The 26,254-nt window shown below is 44.3% G+C and overlaps 1 protein-coding gene across 2 annotated transcripts in view; it reads right to left on the bottom strand.

Moving 5' to 3' along the window:
- Positions 1-4,052: 4,052 nt before the first annotated feature.
- The window catches only part of FGD3 (FYVE, RhoGEF and PH domain containing 3), a 206,689-nt gene continuing 184,487 nt past the window's right edge, over positions 4,053-26,254 (bottom strand). For both annotated transcript variants that reach the window (XM_075938919.2, XM_089781188.1), the window contains 4 exons: positions 24,189-24,314; positions 17,837-17,989; positions 15,141-15,281; positions 4,053-5,618 (listed from right to left, as the gene is read on the bottom strand). In XM_075938919.2, coding sequence (XP_075795034.2) covers positions 5,394-5,618; positions 15,141-15,281; positions 17,837-17,989; positions 24,189-24,314 — 645 coding nt within the window. In that variant the 3' untranslated portion in view covers positions 4,053-5,393. The remainder of the gene's footprint in view (positions 5,619-15,140; positions 15,282-17,836; positions 17,990-24,188; positions 24,315-26,254) is intronic.

The raw sequence follows: 26,254 nt of genomic DNA on the forward strand, positions 1-26,254 counted from the left end.
GCTGAAACTGACCAGCTGCGGACTTGGGGAAGTGGCGCAGAGCAGAGCAGCTGGGGTGCTGTCGGGTTGGTCCCACAGTGCCTCCCCTCATCTCCCTGCTTGGCGCCCGGCAGCACCCCAACTGCTCTGCTCCATGCCACTTTGCCAAGTCCACCACTGCTGCTGCTGAAACTGATGAGCGGCGGACTTGGGGAAGCTGCAGAGCAGAGCAGCTGGGGTGCTGCCAGGCACTGAGCAGGGGGGTGAGGGGCAGCGCTGCGGGATCAACTGGGCAGCACCCCAGCTGCTCTTCCCCAAGGCTTCCCCAAGTCCGCTGCTACTGAAACTGACCAGCGGTGGACTTAGGGAAGCCGTGGGACAGAGCAGCTGGGGTGCTGCCGGGTTGGCCCCACGCCACGCTGTTCCCTGCCCTCACCCCCTCTCCTCCCAGACCCGTCACAGCCCCCCTGCTGGAGTACCTCCTGATAATCCGGCACCCCCTGGGTCTCAAAGGTGCCGGATTATCGGAAGTCTGCTGTATATTAAATATTAGTGAGATAGGTGCACTTTCTGGTATTTTATTCTCAATAAAAATAAAAATAAATAATATTCCTACAATTTATCTTAGTACTCTCAGCATATAATAGGGAGAAACTTATTTAGCTTCATTCTCTTTTGACAAGAGAGTAGAAGACGTCTGTGTGACACCAAAAAAATTCACATAATTCTTCCTATTTTAATCTTCTGTGATCACAGATCTTACAGCACCTATGGACAGACAGTGACTGTTTTCTGAAGCGTTTCTGACCCTTACATTTTACAGTAAAATGTAATCAATCAACTCACTCAAGCTTACTTAGGCCTGAAGACTGTCCAGCCGAGTGAAACAGACAACAGCACAGGGCAAACAAAAAGTGACATATGGATTGAAGAACAGAAAAGAGAAACCTTAAATAAGATGAGGTTTTTTTAAGGAATATACTAGTGTAAGTAGGTTTACAGGATACACATCCAATTATATTTAGCAGTTAACATTCAGTATTACAAGTGAAAGACAACACAGGAAGTGAAATATGCATCACATAGCTTAACCACAAACTTTAAACTTCATTTTCAGTACCTGCTCTGCAACTGTTTCTGGGAACCTCTGGTAGGATACAGATATGGACGAGACTACAAGAAACAGACACAGGAAACAAATGTTTTGGTATCACAATCTTAGATTTGAATAAAGGCAAAGGTGATATCTTTGCACATTGGTGCAGATGTGGAGTGCTGATAACTGCCTGCTCATTTTTTATTTTCGTTTGTCTTACTTTGAACAACCATATCAATAAAGGAAAGGTCTGAATGACTAAGAGTATGTAATTCAGACTGTTTCCTACTTGTATCATATTCATAACACAATGTAAAAAAAAACTCTTGCAAAAAAATTATAATTCCTAGTTTATTATTGATCATTAAAAAATATTCTCACCTTATTACCATTGTACCTAGCAAGTCTTAGCACACCGTTGACATATGTCATATACTCAAATAGATTCTGAGAATTAGTGAACTCTGACTTAGCTGATTGCAATCTTAGGATAGTTATCATGCAAAACTAGATAGTAATTTGTTTTTAATAAAATCCTCATTTGCATAAGTATATAAGATGGAAGGCAATGGTTTCCTGACACAGCAGGGCATGTGAATTAACCCAGCTGAAAGGAAATATGGAGTAATATGCATCTACAAATCTAAATGAAGTACACATTATTAGAGTCAAACCTTTCCCAGGCTCGGCCTTTTTAATCACTGGACCACTCACTTCCCATAAGCAGCCAGCCTATAGCTCAGTTATGACCCAAGAAGAAAGGACCCAATGCCTTGCATAACATTGGACTTAGAATGAAGCTAACTCTCCAAACATGTATCTTCACTGCAATGTAAGCCCACGGTGAGTGGGACTCAGGTCAGCTGACTCATGTTAGGGAACCCTGGGCTCAGGGGCGGATATAGGGCAGGGCAAACGGGGTGGCTGCCCCGGGCTTCAGAAAGCCCCATGTATGCACCGTGGCGCCGCCGCGCATGCGCATGACATCATTCCGCATTTCCCCCGCGGAATTATGCTGCCCCGGGCCCCGCAAAATGGTCATCTGTCCCTTCCTGGGCTTGAGCATCTCTACTGAATTTTAATCCCAATCTAGTGCTCAGTGTGCAGACCTGAGTCAAAGTAACCATGTTCCAGAGTCCCTCGCCCCTTCAATCTTCCGAAATGTGGCCACTCTAGCTCTAGGACTGTGGTGCACTGTGCCTGCCCTGCAGCTCACTTTGCAAAAGCCTTGCTGGGTTTGCTCTCTGTTTCACACCCAGGAGGCTCACTGGCAGCGGGCCTGCTGAGGGGTGACCAGAACAAAAGGCGTTAATGCTGACTTGAGCTGCTGCTGCTTGCCTAGGGGGCCAGGGCCTTCCATTTCCAACAAAGTGCACTGCGGGTTGCTGGGCTAGAGAGGAATAAAACAGTTGTTCCTCAGAATTGTGGGAAATCTCCAAATGATTCCTGGGACTTGAGTTAAGTGGGGCTGCAACTACACTGCAGAATAATAGGGCTTTGACCCTGGATCCCAGCTTGACTCCAACCATGCATAGTCCTGTGACCCTTGGTCTGAGCCACGCGTTAGTGCAATTGCAGTGTAGACACAAGGGATTTAACCCTTGAGCACAGACTTACATTTCAGTGTAGACATACCCTAAGGGTCTTCTGCAATCTCCCTTCCCCGTGGCCAGCAGAGAGAGTCCCGCTGACTGCAATGGGAGTGTAATCAGAAAAATATTCAGCCCAGACAAGAGAAGTGATATTGTAGAGCAAGGAAAGGAACTGTAGGTACAGCTACATGGCGATGGGGGTGTGGGATAAACCCCTGGCAACAAGTCTCAGACCTTAGCTCAGCTGCCTTTGCCTTGTGCTACAGAGCTACAAACAGCAATTCAGACACTGCCATTTGGACTACAGCCCAAATTCTGAGACACTTCCCCCTTGCTGAGTTCAGAACCCAGACTCCAGCCTAAGTCAGAACGCCTCCATGGCTATTTTTAGCCTCACAGAATGAGCTAGTTGACCCTGGAAGACTTATCACAAGCTATCCTGAGAGCCCTGACTGATGGAGAGAGGTCCCAGCTTAACACGGGTCTGCAATTTCAAGGTCTTGGTAGATGCTAGGATATTTTTGGACAAAAAGTATTTTTAGACTGAGGTCAAAAAATGCCAGAGCTTTGAAATCTGGAATCTGCATAGGCCACTTGTTGATTTTCAGGTGGAATTTTAAGATTTTGCCTTCAATCTACAAAGCCAAAGCCCACTGTTTGGGTCCTACTTATGAGATACCACCTCTCTCTGCTGGGAGTCATGATCAGCCGCAAACACCTGCTCAATCCCATCTTAACTGGGAATAGTGGCTAGTAGAGCATTCTCTCAGGAGATTTTTCATTCTGGGCCACATTTCCCCTCTTGGCCAGCAAGCACCCTCATATTCTGATCTTCTAAATATGATAGAACAGGCTTTTTACGTATTTGAGAAGGGTGCTGAGCTGAGGAATTTACGATGACTAGATGTGGATTTTGTCATACTTGACCAGCTCATTCCACCCCCCTCCCCCTAAGGGCAGGGGTAGTTTTTGTTTCTATTTTGGAAATTGTTTTCTTAATAAAACTGAGGAGGAGGGCGGGGGGAGAATAACCTTTTCTCTTTTTTGGATTATCATCTGTTTTTCCTCCTCTCCCTCCCCTTTTCAATGGCATACAGAAGGATGAGAGTAATGACAAACTGCAAAACAAAACAAAAAAATCGTTAAAATTAAAAAAAATAAAAATAATTTCTTTTCAAAACCTACAGAACAAAACTAACTTTGAGAACATTTGCAAAACAAGATTTTCCATTTTCTGACTGTCTCTAATCATAGCCCACTGCTCATTGTGGTGGGCTCAACTACATGAAGTTGTATTGGCAGCTCATTACATGCATGGATTTTATTTTTACAACTATAGAGCTATGGATCGGGACTCATTAATTCAAAATAAACAAACAACGGAATCCTTTATCAGCACAGTGGATTCTTTAATAAGGGAAATACTCACTGATGCAGAACCTTAATTTTTGACACTGCTAACAAAACTCTGGCTGTCTGGATCAGCTTTCTCCTTTTTATAAATGTCAGCTAGAAAATGTAGAAGGCTGAAGAGGAAACAAAAGTTAAATGAAACCATTTAAAAGTACAATAATGTAATACTTTATTTTATTTTTCCCTTTGCATATCAGCACTACACGATTGCTATCACTAGAAATAGACATTACTCTCATTCTGTACCTATGTTAAATGTTGATCTAAAGCTTGCAGTATCTTGGAGATTTGGCTCAGGAGTTAACTGCATGGATTTTATTTAAATAGATAAGCACTTAAGTGTGAAAATCAGACAAATACAGATAAACAGGAAAATTAAATTACAAATTGATTTCATACAAATCTCTTATTCTATTGACTAAATCTGATTATTAGCACAAAACTTTTAAAATGTTTTAAAATACTCATGTAACATTATTTACAAATTATATAAATAAATCCCAGATTACTTTAAAGTTAACCAATACAACAACAATAAAAAGTCACTTTTTTGTACTGTGTGTACTAAAAATGTTCTTGTTTATTGGTCATGACCCAGTTTTCAGTATAAAATGTTTGTTCACTTACATTAAAACAGGTTCAGAAAGGAAATCAGGAAGGTGTTTTCAAAAGAGAAAATATATATAACAGATTAATATTAATCAGACTTCTCAACGTTCTTTTCTGCATAATCTGCAGCAATTAGAAGTCTCTTCTACAGTATGTCTTGTGAACACGTCATCTCAAAATAGTAGAGACAAACACTTTTAGCAAAAAAAAAAAAAATTCAATACATTGCTTACATTTCACAAAGACCATTTTATCAGAAGGGAAAGGACAGAGAACGGAATGTCAGTGGCCAGCCACAAGCCTTTACAACATTTACCTTAAAGGTAGCATTTATATAACTAATCACAGACTATACACATCTTGCACTGAACAGCAATCAAAAGGACTGAAAAAAATATACATATAGGAAAACAAGAGACTGATGGTTTTCTGATACCTTTGATCAAATTAATGCTTTTCCCTTGCCTCTTTATGTAAAACCAGCATAAACACTGTCAACAACTACAACTACTCTTTTCTTTAACATAATATGTTCCAGACAGCTAGCACTGTACGTGATAAATGTACAATGAAAGCAGAAAAAACACTGAAATTCCTATGCGGATTCATGAAATTATAAAGCCATACAGATTCCAAAGTGCCATGAATACTGAATTCAAGTGATGGTTTATAGCATGTACTAAAGAAACTAAATGGAGCTTGCTCTACAGTTGACCGATTCCTTCAGCTAGATCTTCAATCTCTCCTTTAGCTGCTTTGGTGAGGATTTCCATCCATTTTGTTTGCAGTTCTTCATCCTCTGCACTGAAATATGTAGTTTGCTGGGACTGGCAAAGCTTAAAGACGTGTTTCACTTCAAACTTCTCACCAGAACTTGGTAGACTGACTGCATATCCAGGCAGTGGTATGGCACGTGGAGCTTGGCCATCCTAAGACACGGGGGAAAAGCAAAGATGAAACCCCACACAGTTTTATAAGTGTGTTAGAGTCTGTTTGCACGACAAGCTGGGGGTGTGATTCTCAGTTCCAGAAAACATGTTTGCCCCAGCTCTCATTACCTGGTGTGCTAAAAACAGAATGCAGCTACAGAGGTGGAAGGGGCTAGCCACCCAACTACAGAGCCAGGGTCCCAATGCTGCTGCTTCATTCTAGCGCTCAGAGCTGGCATGGGCCTGTCTCCTCCAGCAGGAATTACACCTGCACTCAAAGTGAAGCCATACATTTATTGGATCTAGTTAGGTGACAATGCTTTTTTGTATTAGGCTTTATAACAAATAATTAAAAGTATTAATATACACACTTGTGCTCACTGTATGTCACCTCAGGCCACATTTTCCAAGGTACAAGCTGACACAGAATTTGACCTGTACAGCAAAAACGGTTTTAAATATAGATTTCTATTTTTTAAATAATTCAATGGATTCTTATTTTCATTTAATAGACTCCCGGTTCAGGCAGGAACCTTACCACAGCAGTAGCATGGCTAGAGATTTCTGTAACATTTCGGCTACGTCTAGATTGGCTCCTTCTCCGGAAGAGGCATGCAAAGCAGGTAAGTCAGAATAGGGAAATCCACGGGGGATTTAAATAAACATGGCCGCCGCTTTTTTTCTGGCTTGGGGAAAAGCCGGAAAAGAGCGTCTAGACTGGCGCGATCCTCCGGAATAAAGCCCTTTTCCGGAGGATCTCTTATTCCTACTTGCAAGTAGTAATAAGAAATCCTCCGGAAAAGGGCTTTATTCCGGAGGATCGCGCCAGTCTGGACGCTCTTTTCCGGCTTTTCCCCAAGCCGGAAAAAAAGTGGCGGCCGTGTTTATTTAAATCCCGCGGGGGATATTTAAATCCCCCGCGGATTTCCCTATTCTGACTTGCCTGCTTTGCATGCCTCTTCCGGAGAAGGGGCCAGTCTAGACGTAGCCTCAAAGTATGACTTACACCCCTTTGGAAACCTAGTATTTTATGCCTTTAGTTCAGGGGTGGGGAACCTAAGGCCTGGGGCTCAAGACTCCCTCCCGGCATTGGGGAGCCCTCGCTGATGCTTCAGCCGCTCCTCACCTCTCCCCCATGGGGCTGGAGTACATAAAATCTACTAGCCTGGGCCCCCCAGGTTCTTATGGATGAGTGGAATACGTTGAATATCTTCTGCTTCCCAGTTGGGGACCACGTCAGTGAGAGTTTGTTTGTTTGTTTTGCGTCTCATTTGTGTGCGGCCCCTGAATGATTTTTCTGTGGGTCAGCAGCCCCCCAACCCAAAAAAGGTTCCCACACATACTGTAGTCCCTCTTCAAATGTTTTATTAGCTCAATCCATGCTTCCAATTAAAGATGACCATATGCATTTATCTTAGTGTACATCTACACTGCAACACTATTTCAAAATAACTATCCCTATTCTGAAATAACTTAGTCCGCATCTACACAGCAGGCAGTTATTTCGAAATAGTGTCAAAATACTGTCAAGCTGGAGGACTTCCTACTCCAACTCCTGTAATCCCCATTGTACGAAGAATAAGGGAAGTCAGAGGAAGAGTGCTCTATTTCAAAATAAGTGCTATGTAGACACTCCCAATTTCGAATAAGCTATTTGGAAATAAGCTACGCAATTGACGTAGCTCAATTTGCATAGCTTATTTCAAGTTAAGCCCTGCTGTGTAGATGCACCCTTAGATCCCAACGAGATATCCCTATGGCTGGTTGGTGGAGGTCATGCAAGCAGAGCCGACTTTTGCAAGCAACAAAGACAAACTGCAATTCCCCTCTACTTTGTGGGGAAGCTGTAGAAGTACCCAGAAGAATCCCAGCTTTCATTCACCAGTCACTAAGGTTGAAAGCTTGCCACTTTGTTAAGTTCCCAAGTTGTTCACATTCCCCTCACAGTCATCCACAGCAGGGCTTTAGAGTCCATACAAATCAGACCCACAGATCCTTTGAGAAGGCCCCGAGATGAGTTCAGAGGTTAAGGGAATAGCACTAATGCTATCAAAGCTGTCATAAGCTCACTACCAGCCACATACTTGATGAACCACCTCCTCTGCTGAGCCACGAGGGGAAGTACCTCAATAGCATGAGAGGCACCACGAGTTAATGGACTAAGCAAAAGTCTAGTCTCAGCTGACCCTGACCTCATTTGTGGCCTTTGTCAAGTAACATAAGCCAGGATTTTCAGAAGTGGATTTCTAAAGCCAGATGACTTGATCCACAGACACTGAGTAGCCCCAGGAAGTCAATCCCTCAGGGGTTCAGTGGGAGCTGCAGATACTCAGCACCCCTGAAAATCAGGACATTTAACTTAGCAGCCTGATGTTACACACCAAAGTTAGGGCTTGAGCTCTCTTTGTGCCGTAGCTTCCCCATCTGTGAAATGGGGAGAACACTAGAGCATGTTTATATGGGAATCCCAGTGTACCAAGAGATGTTCATACTGTTTGGGGTGACCTTAAAAATGTAACACCTATTCCTTCAGACTGAAGGAATTCAAATTCCTGTAGCATCTCATGCAATCAGCGTATGTGAGCATACACCGTTATGGAGATAAACACAGAGCACAACTCATTTTATTAAATTAGCCTGAGAAGCCTGATTTGCATACCAATAGTGTCACTCTAGCAAGATTTCCTTGAGCTCTACTTTGGCTTTGCAAAGTTGAAGTTAACTTCTTCATTGAAAATGCTGGCTGCATCCTCTAGGCCAGCTACACGGGGGTGGAGAGAAGGACAAAATGGCTTTTTAGCTTCCAATTCTCAGATGGCTCAGCACAAGGCTCGCCCTCTAAAGCCAATTTGAAAATTGTGAATGCTCCTGTAAACTGCACCAACACAAATGGCCCCAAGGGACTATTCAAGTATCAGGGATACCCCAGCCGTTTGGTTAGAACTGGGGAGTGGCAAGAAAAGATCTGATACAATGGCTCTGTGCTACCTAAGGACTGATCTACATAGGGAATATCCTCCAAAGGGCAGGTCCATGTGCATTCAGGTAGCCCTGCAATGCGAAACAGCTGTGGAATGGCTTAAAGATCCAAGTATTTGGTTCAGATTTTAGATACAGTGTTACTGTGAAATATCAATCAAGGGAAATTTCTAGAGATTGACACTTCAGCTGTACTTATAAAACAGTGCACCCGTTCCATGTGCATGCAGAAACGGAGCATATATTTTGGTATGTACACGCCTGATGGCAGCAAGCAAATGCAAGATTTGTGGGTATAATATAAGCACATTCATTACTGCGGCAACAAAGAGATGCCAAAGTCCAACCTCAGCTCTGCTTCACTGCTCTTGTAGTTAACATTTAAGAAAATAAGGTTTAAATATTTATCATGATTAAACTGAAGGTCACTGACAGCGCTGGAAAATCATCTCTTTTGCAGTCCCAAGTACAGCATAAGAACAAATGGAGGTTTGGGCTGCATCTGCTATTTCTGGACAACACTATGAGAGACATTTACAATTAAGAGTGCATATATATTTGAAACAGATGGCATGCAGCACCTTGTAGAATCAAGCCCTTACATGAGGACACATACCTACAATTCTCTTTAAGGATTCAGGAGCTTTTTCGGAATTTATGCACTTGGTATTATCCCATCATTCCTAGGTGTGCACCATTTGCATCCTTCCTGTTTAGGTTCTCAGTTGAGTGGTAAGGGGAGCCTAGGCCTCCCCATGCTGCCCCTCTGCACATATTTCACAGTCTGTTTGCAAACATCTATTGGATTTCGCCTACTGTGTATTGTGACACTTATGTGATGAATGCTCAAGGATTACATGGGAGCAATAAATAATCAAATCAAACTACCCACATGCAAAGGAAAATTCTCTCTCAGGGGTTTACCCCAGGTAAATGATAGCTAGAACTGTGTTAAACTAAAACCAAATGGGTATTGAGCGTTGTCACTAATCACATGCAGCATGCCCTCTTTTGGTTTTACTGTCGATCATCTGAAGGGCTCTGATCATTTGAACATGAACCAAAGGTTTATTTGCTGTTTTTAACATTATGGCATTGGTGATTACCACATGCAGGTCCTAGGATTTCAAGCAAAAACCTCAAGTCCACTTCCTAGTGGGGCTCCTTCAGTGAGTGAACACCATTTCAGCTCCTTTGCATATAAGAGAATAGCTCCCAATAATGCTAATAGGCATTGCATATAAACAGAGGGAAAATAAGCCACTGGCTGCAATAATGACTAATAATTAAGATTATTAGTAATAATTAATTATTAATATTGGGTTTTCTCTATTTCTCCCCCATGCACATTTTTGTGAAGTTTTAGAGCCTTGAATTCCCTACCTTTTCTCCTACTAGCTACCTAGGGACCGATCCCAAGCCCACTGGCCTCAGAGGGTTTTGGACCAGACCCTTACTTAGACCACATCTCCACTTACCAGAGGATCTATGCTCTGGCAATCGACCTTTCAGGATTTGATTTAGCGGGTCTAGTAAAGACCTGTTGAATCAAATGCTGAGGGTGTTCCCATTGGCACCAGTACTCTCAAGGAGTAAGAGCAGTCAACAGAAGTGTTTCTCTTGTCGACCTCCCACTGTGGAGAAGGTGCCAAGAAGATTAAGGTACATCAACTCCAGCTATGTTATTTACATAGGTGGAGTTGCATACCTTAAGCCGACCTTCTGGGTGTAATATACATCTGGCCTAAGAGCCTTGCACTGTGGCAACCAGGAACAAGTATTGGACGTAATTCTAGCTAGGTAATGCTGCTCCCAACATGATCCAGAAAGATCACTGATGAGCAGCAAATAGTGTTCCTCCCTGAGGACAAAGTGTCACCTTACCACCTTATCCTGCAAACATGTAACTAAGTTAGAATGCCTCATACTTTGGAACTGTTCTGTTAACCACAATCCAACAGAGCCTGCCCCAAGCTCATTTAGCATCTCTCCAGAAGCTTAGATAGGAGATTCTCACTCATAAAACTTGTTTTAGTTCTTTGAAGCTTGAAGTGGTATCATTGCTTAAAAGGCTCCCCTAAGCTACCCTACTCCCCTTCCAAACCTTACCGACTTTCACTGAGATAAAAATGGCTTATACTAACTGGACTTCAATGCCAGAACAGATACACATGGCCTGATGTTCATGCAAACAAACAGGCAATGTGATACTCACCCCTTGCAGAGAGCCCTACACCTGACACCTTAGAAGTGGGATTTAAATGGTGCACAGGAACAGCTTTGGCCCTGGACAAGGGTTTGAATTACACTCTCATTGGACAAACAACTGAAGCAAAGGAGCAGTTTTCCTGAATTTCTCATTATTCCAGAGACTGAAATTTTCGTTTGTATTTGCATCTGGATTTTCTTCTCAGGTGAACAAGGTGAAGATAAAAACACGTAGGCCAGGTCTACATGTAGCTGGAGCTGATGTACCTTAAGCCTAGCTTGGTGCCATCTCCACAGTGGGAGGTCAATGGAAGAAACGTTCCTGTCAACTTCCCTTATTCCTTGCAACTGGAAAGTTTGGGGTATTACACAGTGCCCCTGTGGCTTTTCCTCTGTCTAGGAGCAGCAGGGTCATGTTGCTGCCTCCAGGGAGCCATACAGAGCTGGGCAGAGAGCATGCCAGCTCTGTGCGAACTGGGCTATAAATTGGCTTTCCAAGAAGATCAGAAATGCTGGTTTATAAAGGTTTCTGGTTGATGAAGTGCCAGATAAAAACAGCTTTGACTGTATCAGGAATTTGAGGAGGTGCCTCCTGCAGCCCTAAATATTTAAAAGGCCCGTATAAAGTGTGAAGTCATTTAATTTGTGGGGTACAAATGCTAATTACATGTCTTGTTAATTCTGTATACCATATGCAGCAATAACGCAAAGGAGATTTATAAGGGATGTGAAGAGAGTGTTGTACAAAACTGACATCTGAAACACTGTTGATACCCGGGAAAAAAACATTTCAGAATGGATGTGGACTCTATTAATCTGAATTGGAGAACTTTTAGTTTACTATTATTAGAGTGTGTAATAATGTGGATAATGTGTCAATTGGAATTATATTGAACATCTGGATTATAGGAGGGAATGTGGAGTAGACTGCTCTGTAATTGTTTCCCTTTATTTTGCTGTATATGGTGGGAAGCACAGGGGCAGGGTGTGGGAAAACCATCTTGAAAAAAGGTCTCGCTTTCATTGTTATGGTTCCAGCCAACAACTGAACGTCAGTTTGATTAACAATGCCTTTTATGTGATTTTTTGGAGGGTGGGGGTTGTTTACTCTATATTTGGAACAGTCGGAAGTACTAACCTTTGGATTTAACGTATGTCCTCTACCAGGCAGATGCAGTTTGCCAGGGTTAGCCCTTAGCCTGCCACCAGATCTTTATTTACCTGCGCGTCCACAGATACGGCTACTTGCAGTTCCCGTTGGCCATACCTGCGGAAGCTAAGGCAAATAAAGCATCTGGTGGCCCCCCCAAGGGTAACCATGGGGAACTGCTTCTGGCCTGTGGGCTGCTTATTGTCCACTCCTGTTCCATATGGTCATCAAACAAATGCTTAGTGTCAAAGGTATCCCCTTCCCCAGCACAGACCCACGATCAAGGATGGCAAAACAAGGAGGAAAGAATGTAAGATTTTGGATTGTGTGGAAATTCCCCCAGGCTCCAGGCATTGGTTTAGTTTTCCAGACCACGAACACTGTAACATTTTGTATGTTACAGCTGTTTCTCTTCTGCTGTACATCCAATGGAACTGGTTTTGTCTGAGGTGAGTGTTATTAGCACTGTGCTGAGACACGGGATTGTGTGATCAGAGTCAGAGAGGAATCTTCTCACCAAGTCACACTGTAGGAGTGGATCTGCAGCAAATATTGCAACCTCTGGGGTGCAAGAATTCTCTGCCTCTGAGCAGAAAAGGCTAACGGATCTGCAGCACTTCCCCCCTAGCCCGTCTGTGCGCTGGGGCACATACAGATGTCAAAGACAACAGTGTTATGTGGCACACAGAGATTTCTTGTGGGAGGTCCCTGCATCCCACTTAGCTTCCATTCTGCTGCAGTCTATGCTTGCAAAGGGAAGGGAGCAATATCTGTCCCAAAGAGAGAATTTAGTTCATATTGAACCCTATATGATGGTCATTGAGGGAGAAATTCACTCTGTGAAGAGAAGTTGATCACATAAGACCTATGTTCCACTTTAACAGTTTAAATGGGGTTCAACTGGTGCATAGGAATTGTGCTGGTCCTCTGCACTGGATGAAAGTCACCTCAATAGTCTTTCAGCACTATGGCTACGTGCCTGACTGCAGGCTTCTTTTGGAAGAAGCTTTTCTGGAAGAGATTTTCCAGAAAAACTTCTTTCAAAAGAGAGCGTCCACACAGCAAAAGCCGTCTGCTTTTTCACATTTAAGTTGTGATTACTATGGGCACCAGGGCACCTGTGCTTTTTCCTGGAGGCCTCTTCTTTCAAAAAAAAAATCTTTCTCCCCCATCCACACACGCCTTTTTCTGAAAGAGCTCTTTCAGAAAAAGGCTTCTTCCTTGTAGAAAGAGGGTTACTACTGTCGGAAAAACCCCTGCGTTCTTTCGACTGAAAGTGCAAATGCAGTGTGGACATCAGAGTAGTTTTTCCAGAAAAATGGCCTATATTAAGAACATCTTCCACCAAAACAGATTCCAGGTGAGATCTAAAGATAAGGTTTTTACTGTATTAGTTTCAGTCTCATGTCCATGGTGTTTTTCTTTTTTTTAAACTAATAATTTTAGCCACACAGGTGCTGGTGCTAGAATGGAAATATGACAGCTGTGTGCCTGTAGAATGGTTTGGAAGGTTACCCTGTTCCATAGTTTTCCAGCTGAAGCAAAGCCCAGAGCCATGAACATATCCTTCAATTCAAGCTTCCAGTTTCCTAATATTTGTACATATAAACACTTCAAAAAGTGAGCTTAAAAATCTAGTCTAATAGGACATAAATACAATTAATGTCCTTCAGGATCGGGAGACATATTTAATCTTGTTATATTGAAAACCTTTTTTTCCTGTAGTTCCTACAACATGTGGATAATACATAGTCACAATAACTAAGGAAAGCACTTGCGGTACATCACCCATAAGAGCTATGTTCTCATTTACTGTCAGATAAATTGGTGCCAATTAAAAGTAAATTCACTGACATCTTTGGATTTGCCCTGAGGCCAGAAAAGGGCCATAGAGAAGTCCTCCCAGCAGGCTAGAATGGCTGTGGAGGAACCAGCCAATCAGGAGCCAGGAGAGACTACAAAAGGCACTGCAGCTTTAGAGACAGTTGAGTTGCAGCCCAGACCTGGAAGGGAGAAGGTCAGGGGTGGCTGTCTAGCAGAACCAGGGACAGCTCCCAGTGAAGAGCTGTTGAGAGAGTGATAGACTTGAAAGTGAAGCCCTGAACTAAGAGCAATGGAGTTGTCTCCAGGAGGGGAAGCTTTGGAGGCCCCACTTTCATTCAGAGTGAGCCAACAAACCCAGAGAACAGTTTCAAACTGAGAGACACTCTACAGAGGGTACTGGGATGGTCTCTGTTAGAGAAGTACCCCAAAAGGGGTTTATGATTGCACAAGAGTGTGACTTGGCCAGAGGGCTGAGTAGCTGCAAGGCCTTTAAAACTGAGGCAGTGCAGGAACCCACACTCAGTCAAAGAGGGGTGCTTATGGGAAGTGAGCATCTACTCTGTTACAGTAACAAAAAGCTGAATTTGGCTCATATTCTCCCCCCCAACACAGATTAAAACAAGACCACTGGTTATAGCAATAAATGAGACGTGGAGCAAGGGCACTACACCCAAACGAAAAGACCTCTTCTTTCAGAAGTCATTCTGCTTTTCCAGCAATGAAGGAGGCTGTGATTTCATCGTTGCATTTAGTTCCTTTGCAAACAAACTTGAACTTTTGTTTTAAAATATGTACACGATATAAGTAAGAACCTAACTTAGCACAGTGTATTCTCCCAATCATTTTCAAATAAACAATTTTGGCTTTCATTTCACACAATCCATTTCACCTACGCTTCAGAGCATCTGCATTTGTATAAATCCATCTAACTTCAAGTTAGATGGAACTAACTGGAATAGAATTAATAAACAAGGATTAAAGAAACACTGTCCTATGTATTTTCTAGGGTCAATGTATTTTCCAGACCACAGGTCATTAACCCTTTGAGTATTTATTTTGAAAATATGCCTCTGAAATCCTAGGGAAATAATTCTGAACTGAAATAATGATTGATTTATCCTTCTTTTGTGCTACCTGTTTTTAGAAAGAGATGTGAGCCTCCTTTTGCTTGCAATCTTGTAAGCTCCATCTCCAGATCAGAAGGAAATTTGAAATCTCGGAGGCTTTGTGCTAAATTCAGACAACCAAGTTAATTTCTGTTGTTGAAAGTAAGCCAAATCCTTTGACCTATTTCTCATACTGACACACTTAAACTTATGCTTCTAGCTATGGGTATCATTCAGCAATAATGTCACTTTTACCTGACTTCCCCCGTGCAGATACAAGACAAGAGGTTCGGTCTTGGGGATGGTGACACACACTTTGCACCAAGTCTTCCCTTTGTCTAGGAACAGGAGGCGGCTGCTGAAAAGGCTGTTTTCAGCTGCCAAAAAGTTTGGTTTCTGTAAAAAGAAAGTAGGATCTTCTTATAAGGTCAGGGTACTTACAATTATACACTAAGTACAATATTTAGTCATACACAGCCAAATGATTCAGATGGGTAAATGCTGAGTAGTTCATACCTGTACAAGAGTTTAATTATCATAATGTATCATCAAGACATAATATGCTCTGAAGTACTTAGAGGTAGATGCTGGGGAGTTAAAATTCCACCTCCACAGTGTAATTTGAGAAAGGCAATTTAGATGACACAGCTTGTTTCTTGCTTAGCACAAATAGGCTGGGAGGAGATTTAAAATTAATGGAAAAGGTGTCTTAGCATCATTGAACAGGCACAGAGATGCTGTAAGACTGTGTAAGAGCTCCAGGTTCACCACCAAGTAATTCCTTGATTAGAGTGGAAAAAATATCAATCAGCAAAAACATTCCGAAAGATAAGTTAAGAAAATGCAGTACTTTTATTGCTGCTCTTTCATATTATAGCCTGTGTTTAGATCCCCAGTTTTTCCATCTTTATAATTAGCAGAGACTCTAGTACGTGAATGGGAGGAAGTATGGTGAACCACACTCTGAGGCTATGTGAGCAAAAGAAGAACCCCCCTTCCTCCCCCGACTGAAAAAGTAGCTATACTATATTGGCCTTTCCAGTGGAAAAATCTCTAGAGGATTTTGGGCATCTGCTAACAGCATTTGTGAAGTGGCAAGCTCTCAAGTTGTTAATCTCGTGAACAAAGTATTATGTAAAAAAGGAAGGGAAGAAACAGACTTGCTCAAATATTTCCCCTTTGTGCACTTACCATCTTTCTTGCATTTTATCTAATCCTTTGCAGAGGCAGCGTAGGGCTAAAAGTCTGAGGATATGAATGAAAACGACTTCATTTCTTGGATTTTTAGAGTAAGTAATTTTGATCTCAGAAGGAAAGCCTTGGGTCACATTTCACTGGCTTTTAAATAACTTCCTGACTTTTAGGATTAGCCTGCTGTTTAGGTGCAGGCTTTAACTTTCTTGGCAGATAGTTCTGCTGAAATGGAGTTGATAGCTTATGGTGAGACACCACATGCACTGCAGGGGCACACTCCGTTTTCTTCTTGGGCTGTAATCACAGGTGCATAGAAACATAACAGAGACTATGCAGCTCCAAGATATCAAGCCCCATACTTTGTTGTGCCTTGCAGAAGATGCACATAGGCAGTGTGCACTAATGTTCCTGCTAATCTTTTCCACTCACATGTGGATTTTTTCCATCTGTGTGCAAAATAAATGTTGTTATGTGCACCAAAGCAGGTGAGACTATGCACCATGAGTAGAAACGCACACCTAGTTGGGGGTGCTCTTCTAATTAGCTGGGTAGTGTCTAAATCTCTCCTGAGCAGCTGCACAAGTGCACAGTTTACAGGGAACACTGGTTTTACCCCACCGAGGATTTTGGACTAAGATGGGGTACAAAGCTGAGGTAGATCACCTAGGCACGAAAGAATTCCACTAATCAGAAAAGCCAAGAAACTGCTCTTATTTATGGCAGCTGCCCACAGTCATCAGAGGGCAGCTTTGCAGCCCAGAACAGTCAAAGTTCAAAGCACTGTGCTCACGTCTCTTCGCATCTAAGCACAGTTCTCTGCCAAAACATACAGTAATTTACACCTGCTCCAGGTTACCCAATGCAGGCAGTATGAGGTCAGTTAAACACATAGCCCTCAAGCTTTAAGCACAAAATCATCCTCATGTTTTGGTGGAGCATGAAGCAAAGCACAGCTCTTGGTGGGTGCCTCTGTGCACAGTGGGCGCTCTTCTCCCTCAGTCTGCCCCAAAAGGAAATGCTGCAGATAGTGACCATCCCACTCTACTACTGCTTGATGTTTCACACTCAGGATTTGTCATTCAAAAATGGTGTGGCATGCCCTTGCATGAATCACTGAGAAAAACAATCAACTGCCCTGGCATTTTGTGGAGAAGTGAAATGTCAAGAACACAACATTTCCCAGAATGGGAACAAGAGAATTTTGCTGTGAGAAGTTACATGGAAACAGATCTGACGTCTGAAAAGTTACACCGAAGGCAAGCTGGGTAAAGTGCCTCTTGTTTGAGCTGGCTAATTATTGAAAACCTGGGGGCTGCAAAACCTGTGTCCTTGCATGAAAAATACAAAACTCATGTTTTAAAACAGGATTTACAATAGGCATCACAGGGGTAGCTATGTTAGTCTGTTTCAAAACAAGCTACAAGGAGTCCAATAGCACCTTAAAGGGTACCAAACTGATTAGGGCCTAAGTGTTCGTGAGATACAACTCACTTCCTCAGACACATGAAGTGAAAGGAAGGAAGGGTTCAGAGAGGGGAGTGTAACATCAGAGCTAACTAAATCAGAGTGGATTCACAATGTATGTCCATACAGTTCTATAAGTGCCAGTTTGTCAGGTAAAGGTTCTGAGTGACAGCCTACTAAAAGGCTGTGGGATCATGAAGAAAAGCACTCACCAAGCGATTTAATAATAAATAAAATAACCAGCCTTTTCAGGCATCTAGCATGTTAAAAGCTTATTAGCAGGATAACTGTACCTCAATGGCAGTTTTTTTCTTTTGTTCTCCTGTAGATTCAGCTCCTGGGTTGCACAGGACTGCTGGTGACAGCAGAAAACAGTCTTTACACACTCTATTGTGACGGCTGTTATCTGCAAGTGGCTTAAATTCAGAGCATTTCCCACAGATAACCTGTATCAGAAAGATAATACTTCATTCTTCAGCCATTATTAAAACAAAAATCCTGGTTATTACAGCCATTTTGCTGAGGATACATTGCTGAAATAAAATCCTGCAAACTAATGAAAGGATGTGACAGATTGACAGATACCCTATATCTTGCACAGGTCTAGATCTGAGACAGGACAACCTCTTTCCTGCAATCAGAAATAAAGGACTTTTTGTCCTGTTTTGTGTTTCTAGCCATTCAAAAAGTGACAGACAGATACTGGCCTTTCTGTTCCCATATAAAAGGTCCGAGTTAAATTTTCCAGTGCCTAATGATCGAAGGTGCCCAGTTGAAAAAAGCTTTAAGGGCCTGATTACCACAGCGGATGGAAGATGGGTGCTTGGTGCTTAGCACTGTCTGAAAAAGTGAGGCCCCTTTGCGGCGTCTGAAGTGCAGCTTCCAAAAATTGAGCCACTTCTGAGAATTTAGGCCAATAAACTGTCCACTACACCAGTGGTTTTCAAACTACAGGTCATGACCCAGTACTGGGTCGTGGCATGTCAGGGACTGGGTCTTCTTGCTGCAGGGAGATCAGGTGACCAGTGGGGGTGCTAAGGCAGCTACCTGCCTGTCCTGGCACCACGGACTGTGCTGTGCCCCAGAAGAATGTGGGGGAGAGCCCACCCTGCCCTGAGCACTAGCTCTGCACTCCCATTGGCTGGGAACCTGCTGCTGGCTGCTTCTGTGGCACAGCCTGGTCTGCAGTCTGAGAGAGGCAGGAAGCTGCCTTAGCACCCCTGCTGCACCATTAACCGGGAACTGCTCAAGGTAAGCTCCTCCTGCCCCAGCCATAACACCCCCAAAGCCAGACATCCCTTCTACATCTCAAAACTCTCATCCTCAGCTCCACCCAACATAATCTAGTCAAATTATGTTGGTTTGTGAACATCAACAATTTTCTTCTACTGAGTCATGAGAAAAAAAGTTTGAAAATCACTGCAGTACATATCCTGATGTGCCTGCTGCCACACTGGGTTGAGAGGCAGCGATATTATGGTTTTCAATTCTTTTTTCTGGTTTGGCAAATAAGCAATTACATTTAATGTGAAATCAGCACTTGCGAGAAGAGCTGGATTTACAGTTCTGGAGACTCCACTTGTCTACCTGCACAGCTTCCCTGTACAACCCCAACCAACTTAACCACTCAGCTGGAGGTAATGTCTTCCTCAGAGGAAGAGTGTAGTTCAGTCTATGGCAGGAGTCTCAAATTCCTGTCCTGCAGGCCACCTAGGCTGTGTCTAGACTACATGCCTCTGTCGGCAGAGGCATGTAGATTAGACAGATCAGCAAAGGCAAATGAAGCCGCGATTTAAATGATCGCGGCTTCATTTACATTTACATGGCTGCTGCGCTGAGCCGACAAACAGCTGATCAGCTGTTTGTCGGCTCGCCGCTAGTCTGGACGTTCCCCCTGTCGACATCAAAGCCCTTTGTCGGCAGCCCCATTATTCCTCGTGGAATGAGGTTTACCGGGGCTGCCGACAAAGGGCTTTGATGTTGACAGGGGGAACGTCCAGACTAGCGCGCGAGCCGACAAACAGCTGATCAGCTGTTTGTCGGCTCAGCGCGGCAGCCATGTAAATGTAAATGAAGCCGCGATCATTTAAATCACGGCTTCATTTGCCTTTGCTGAACAAACAAATCTACATGCCTCTGCCGACAGAGGCATGTAGTGTAGACGGACCCCTACAGGTCAGAGAATATTCACAATCTGGCCTAGGAGACCAGTGGCCAGAGAGACGTGTCCCAAACCATCCCTCACGCTGGCCTCAGGGATTACTGGGGGGCCTGGCAAAAGTGGCAGCTGTCAGGACCCCCACTATGGGGAAGTGGAACACACTCGATGTGTGAACTCACTCCACTCCGTGGTGGCATAGGAGTCTGACTGCTGCTGCTGCCCTGTACCAAGTCCCCCCACAGTGATCCCCGACGCAGGTCTCTGGGGGGATGGGGTGTCATTAGAGGAGAGGGCAGGGCAATGATGGGAAGGGGTGGCATATGGGGGCTGGGTTCAGACACTGACCCCCCTTCCCCAGGCTGCCAGGTCTCGAGCCAGAATGCATGTATGCTTCGGCCTGTAGATGGTCCATGGGCTGGGCATTTGAAACCACTGGTCTATGGGGATGACACCCAAGAATGCAGTTAGCACAGCTGTGGTATGTGCCCCTCATTCCAGAAGGAGCACAGCGCGCTGATTTCACACAGGCCATTGGACAGCCACCAACATGACAGCAACTGCCATTCACTACTACTCTTGGCTTGGTGTGAATTCATGGGCTGGGACCTCCCCTGTGCCCAGGCTCCCAAAGAGGTTCTCAGTTGCTTGGCCATAGGGTCTGAATACCAATGGGGGAATGGAGAATAATGGAGCTTACTCTATCATACCGCCTCACCTTCTCTTTCCTCCTAACACAGCTTCTTCCCTCGCCTCCCCTAATATGGTCCTTCTCATTGCACTGGGCCCTGAAATTTCCAGGTGGGCAACAGGGCTGGTAAAGGAGGTGGCTCAGGCAGCTTTGTGCCGGCAGAGATGCTCCCCAAAGAGGGAGGATACTTGTACAAATCTCCAGCTGCTATAAGTTCTGGTGCAAGGTGAACCTGGGAAAGGGGAGAATATGGCCCCTTGTCTCCATATCCCACTTCGGAAAGGTGAAGCCTGTTTTCAGATTTAAAGTATTAACTGCAGAAGCAGCGCCACTATGGGAAGGAGATTTCCCCTTTGGGTATGTCTACACTACAAAGTTAGTTCGAATTAACGGATGTTAGTTCGAACTAACTTTCATAGGCGCTACACTAGCGATCCGTTAGTTCAAACTTAATTCGAACTAACGGAGCGCTTAGTTCGAACTAAGTAATCCTCATTTTACGAGGATTAAGCCTAGTTCGAATTTACTAGTTCGAATTAAGGGCTGTGTAGCCCCTTAATTCGAACTAGTGGGAGGCTAGCCCTCCCCAGGTTTCCCTGGTGGCCACTCTGGCCAACACCAGGGAAACTCTATTGCCCCCCTCCCAGCCCCGGACCCCTTAAAGGGGCACGGGCTGGCTACGGTGCCCGTGCCAGGTGCAAGCCTGCCAGCACCCAGCCAGCAGACCCTGCACCTGGCATGGATCGAGCCACCCACCCGATGCCCCCCAGCCCTCCCCCTCTTCCCGGGACCAGGCTGGCAGCTCCTGGGAGCTTGCCCGGGACCGCAAGAGGCGGACACCCGCCTGGGCTAGTGCGGACATCGTGGACCTCGTCCATGATCTCTGCACTAGGCACAGGAAAGTGGCCAGCTAGGGCAGGAGAGCTGCCAGCCTGGCCACCCGGGAGCAGGTGTGCATGAAAATCAAGGGGGTCCACTGAGACCCCCGACCCTGAGCCCTGAGCTTAGAATGTCCGTACTGGGTCAGACCAAAGGTCCATCTAGCCCAGTAGCCTGTCTGCTGACAGCGGCCAACACTAGGGACCATGGAGGGGATGGACCGAAGACAGTGACCAAGCCATTTGTCTCATGCCATCCCTCTCCAGCCTTCCACAAACCTTGGGCAGGGACACCACTCCTACTCCCTGGCTAATAGCACTCCATGGACCCAACCTCCATGACTTTATCTCACTTCCCTTTAAACTCTGTTCTAGTTCTAGCCTTCACAGCCTCCTGCAGCAAGGAGTTCCACAGGTTGACTCTTTGCTTTGTGAAGAACAACTTTCTGTTACTAGTTTGAAGCCCGCTACCCATTCCTTTCCTTTGGTGTCCTCTAGTCCTTCTTTATGGGAACTAATGAAGAACTTTTCTGTATGCACCCTCTCCACCCAACTCCTGCTTTTAGAGACCTCTATCCTGTCCCCCCTCAATCTCCTCTTTTCTAAACTGAAAAGTCCCAGTCTCTTTAGCCTCTCTTCATATGGGACCTGTTCCAAACCCCTGATCATTTTAGTTGCCCTCCCCTCTCCCAGCCTCTGTCTTCCCCTCTCGCACCTCCTTTTCCCAGTCTCCCCCAGTTTTGTTCAATAAAGACAGATTCCATTTTGGAACACAATTGTCCTTTATTTTGTACATCAAGAAGAGGGGCTAGGGAAGGGTAAGTGGAAGGAGGTGAGGGAGGAATGGGGTACGAGCCCCCGATGGGGAGGACTGGGCTGGCTCTGCGGGCTTCTGGGTGTGGAAGCTGTCCTGCAGCCCCCCAATTGCCCCCTCTCCCCAGATGGCAGCCTGCGGCAAGTGCAGCCGGGCTGATGGCCGAGTGGTGTGGTGTTCCCAGTGTGGGTACTCCGGGCACTCCAAGCCAGGACTGGTTTGCAAGCGGGGCACCCCTGAGAACTCTCTGTCCGGGGTGGGGGTCGGGACCCTTTAAGCACAGCCCTCGGCTAGCCTGAGACAGCATCTCCACGCTCTAAGTCCTCCTCTGATGCCCTGCCGGCACTGCTTCCGGCCATCCTTAAGCCCGGTTCAGGGTCCACTTAATGTGGACATGCTAGTTCGAATTAGCAAAACGCTAATTCGAACTGGTTTTTAGTTCTAGACGCGTTAGTTCGAATTAGCTTAGTTCGAATTAACTAATTCGAACTAAGTTAGTTCGAATTAGCGCTGTAGTGTAGACATACCCTTTGTGTGCAGTACAAGAGTAGTCAGCAGGATTTGACTTCAAATCCCATTGTATTACCCAGCAATAGAGTCTGAATTCTCTTCGCTTAGTATCGTATGGTCTCATATGTGTGGGGCCTACAGGATATGTATTTCCGCACCCAACATTGTACTACTTCAATTCATTGCACTGTATGCAGTTTTTGCATGCCACATCATTCTGCCAAAATGCACAAACAAAAGCAAACTAACATTTTTTAACAGACTGTCCTGGTTAGAGGCAAATTAACTCCTTTCATTTGCATTTTACTGCCTACATCAGAAATCACTGCACAACCAACATTTGTTTATTTAACTTTAAATTATTAATAACTTAATTCTCATTATCTTTTTGTCCATGGGGAGGCTTTTGTTTGATTTTTTTAAAGACTGAGCTTTGAAGTAGGAGCTTAAATACCAAAGGAATTGTATATATTTTAATAATTATTTTAAAAACTCAAGATTCAGGACTGCTGACTCCAGAATAATAGCATCTCTTCCACTGTAACTTTATTTGGATTCATGAGATGAATGATTTAGAATGGGTGGATTTTAATATTAACTACACATTTTACCAGATTGTTGGTGCAGATTTAAATTTATCTCCATTCCACAAAACTTTGATATACTTTCATTGATTATTCTAAACTAGTTACATCAGGAACATGGAAGGATGAAACTGATGTCACAAAAAGTAAATTTCAAGCCAGAATAAGATGGTCAATCTCAAGTAATTTTGGGATGAGATTTTCAGAAGAGCCCCCAAAAATCTGGCATCTAAAATCCATTGAGATTCAATTGAACATGGTCATCTAATTCTCTTCAGCTCCATTAAAATTAAGGCCTTAGGTTTCTAGCACCTGGATTTTCCATGTGCTGAATTCTTCAAGCCCTACAAGCATAGAAGGACATCCTCTTTGGCCAAAAGCATCCTGATTCAGTTTTGCCATGGGGGAAATGCAACCTCCATCACTTTAGCACTGTAGATTCAATGCTCCTGTAGCATTCTGATTGATCAAGTCAATCAGAACAACTGGAACTTGTTACATTAGCCACAAAATGGCTGGTTTCCTCTCAGAAAGGGAGAAGGAAAAAGACGCCTGGAATCTTGCAGGAAGAGGCTGTTGACAAAGATCTAGAAGAGCTATATTCCAGATTATTCATTCTGCTGGCGGTGAGTGGCTTAGGGGCGCTAGTCACATGAAGGAAACATTGGTCAATAAGTTAGTTTGTGGGACACTGGATACAAAAGAAACCCAGACACAAAGGCAGCTTTCCTTTCAGCCACAGCAGTGTGACATCTGTCTCCTCCAGGACTCACTCATGGCCTTCTATGTTACCTTACATTTGCTTTTGTTTTTTTTTTTTGCCTCACCAATGGACAGGTCTTTTCTACCACAGCTCTGCTGCAGACACCTTGGCCTATCTTACTGGAAACTGAAAAGCTCCCTTAAAATGGAACAATTTCGAATCTGATTAAAGACTTCACCTGTTACAAACAAACAAAATTAAACAGACAGAAAATGAAACAGTGCCACCATTTCCTTCAGATACTCACTGCTCCGCATTGTTTACAATGGTGCCGCCTTTTGGTGATGGAGTTAAAGCTTTCACTGCAGCTTTTGCACGCTTGCTTCTCCTTGTCTCGCTTGGCTTTAGAAGATGATTTTCTGCAGGAATCAATCTGAAATGAAACATACAGTTAGGTGACATTATGCAACTTTGTTATTGCAAAACATTGCTCTGCCACTCAGTTTCTACCATTGCTTATGAAGCGCCTCCCAGATATATTCCCCATAGAGACTAATTGTAGGGAACATTTTCTCTTATGAAGTCTGTTGGGTTTGAGGTTATGGGATGTGCACGCTGATACTTAATTATAAGGCTCTCAGCTGTCTGGGCCCTATCGCTCAGAATCCACTTTGCCCAGAGCCAGAGAGTCGTTCCATTTAACAGCCTATTTGTTTAAAGAAAGATGGTTCAAAAGAAGGCTCTCCACAAAAGTTTATAATCAAATTATTCTGGCACAGTCCCTGGGGTGAATTTTACTCACGTCTAGGGCTCTATCAAATTCACTGTCCATTTTGGTCCATTTCATAGTCATGGGATTTTCAAAATCATGAATTTCATGATATCAGCTCTTTATATCTAAAATGTCACATTGTTGAAATTGTAAGGGTCTTGACCCAAAAAGGAGCTGTGGGGTGGGTTTACGGCACTGTTACCCATAGCCCTGTGCTCCTGTGAGTGGCAGCCCTGCCTTCAGTGGCTGGTGGCTGGGAACCCAGCTCTGAAAGCACAGCCACTGGCAGCAGCAGCGCAGAAGTAAGGATGGCAAGGTAATGGTATTGCTATCCTTACTTCTGCGCTGCTGCTTTCAGAGCTGGGCCCTCCGTCAGCAGCAGCCACTCTCCAGCTGTTCAGCTCTGAAAACAGAAGCATAGAAATAAGGGTGGGATGGGATGATGTTGCCATCCTTACTTCTGTACTGATGCTGGTGGAGTGCTGCCTTCAGAGCTAGGCACATGGCCAACAGTTGCTGCTCTCCAGCCACTCAGCTCTGAAGGGAGCGTAGAAGTAAGGGTGGCAATACTGCAACCTTCTAAAATAACCTTGAAACTTCCTTGCAATTCCCTTTTGAGTCAGGACCCCCAATTTCAGAAACACTAGTCACACCTGTGAAAGTACAGCATAAGGTAAAAGCACACAAAAGGCTAGATTTCACAGGGGGAGACCAGAATTCACAGCCTGTGATTGTTTTTTGTAGCCATGAATTTAGTAGGGCCCTCGTTATGTCTATACAGAGGAACTGTGTCACACTATGGTAAGATGCCTGTATGAAAATGTTGAACTGCACAGGGCTGTTAGTGAGTAGTCAACTGGAGTAATGACTACTTGTTCCCTATGGTGGGGAAACAGGAGCTGGTGCTGGGGGGAGCTGGCTTAAAAGCACCATCCCCGTGGTGCTGTCTGCCCCCCATCTCAGCTGCCTCTATCAGACACAGCAGCAGGGGGATAGGGAGGCTGCTGTTAAGCAGCCTCTGCCTGTGGCAGGCCTAGGCTTACCATGGGCAGAGTCTGCTCCGGCAGCAGCCCCTGTCTGCAGCCAGCCCTGTCCACTATGAACAGGGGCTGGTGCTGGAGCAGCTTCTAATCGTGGCAGACAGTGCTGGCCTCTGCGAACAGGGATTGTTGGACTCAGCATGAGCTGGGACCAAGCAGTCTTGGCTCGCTCTGGTCTGGGACGCTGCACTTCTGAATTTTAAATGTAGTAAGAGCCCAGCAGCTCTTACTACATTTAAATGTAGAGCTGAAGCCTGGGTGGCTCCCAGAGCGAGCATGAGCTGGGACTGCTCAGTCCCAGTTCAAACTGGCTCCTGGAACTACCTCTGCCATGGCTCTGCAGAGCGGTTCTTATTGACTAATCTTGTAGTCGATACAAATTGTATCAACTACACAATTAGCCAGATAACCACAATTTAACATCCTTAGAACTGCAACTTGGAAGACAAAATCCTGAATAACTCACCCCCTATTTCTCTGCTTCACACAATTCATTCACAATCTATAGAGAAAAATCTTTCCCTAGTAAATTTTAACCATATGCCCATAAAGCAGAAGCAG

Source organism: Pelodiscus sinensis, chromosome 11, assembly GCF_052426305.1.
Source record: "Pelodiscus sinensis isolate ZL-2025 chromosome 11, ASM5242630v1, whole genome shotgun sequence".
In the NCBI taxonomy this organism is placed as follows: Eukaryota; Metazoa; Chordata; order Testudines; family Trionychidae; genus Pelodiscus; species Pelodiscus sinensis.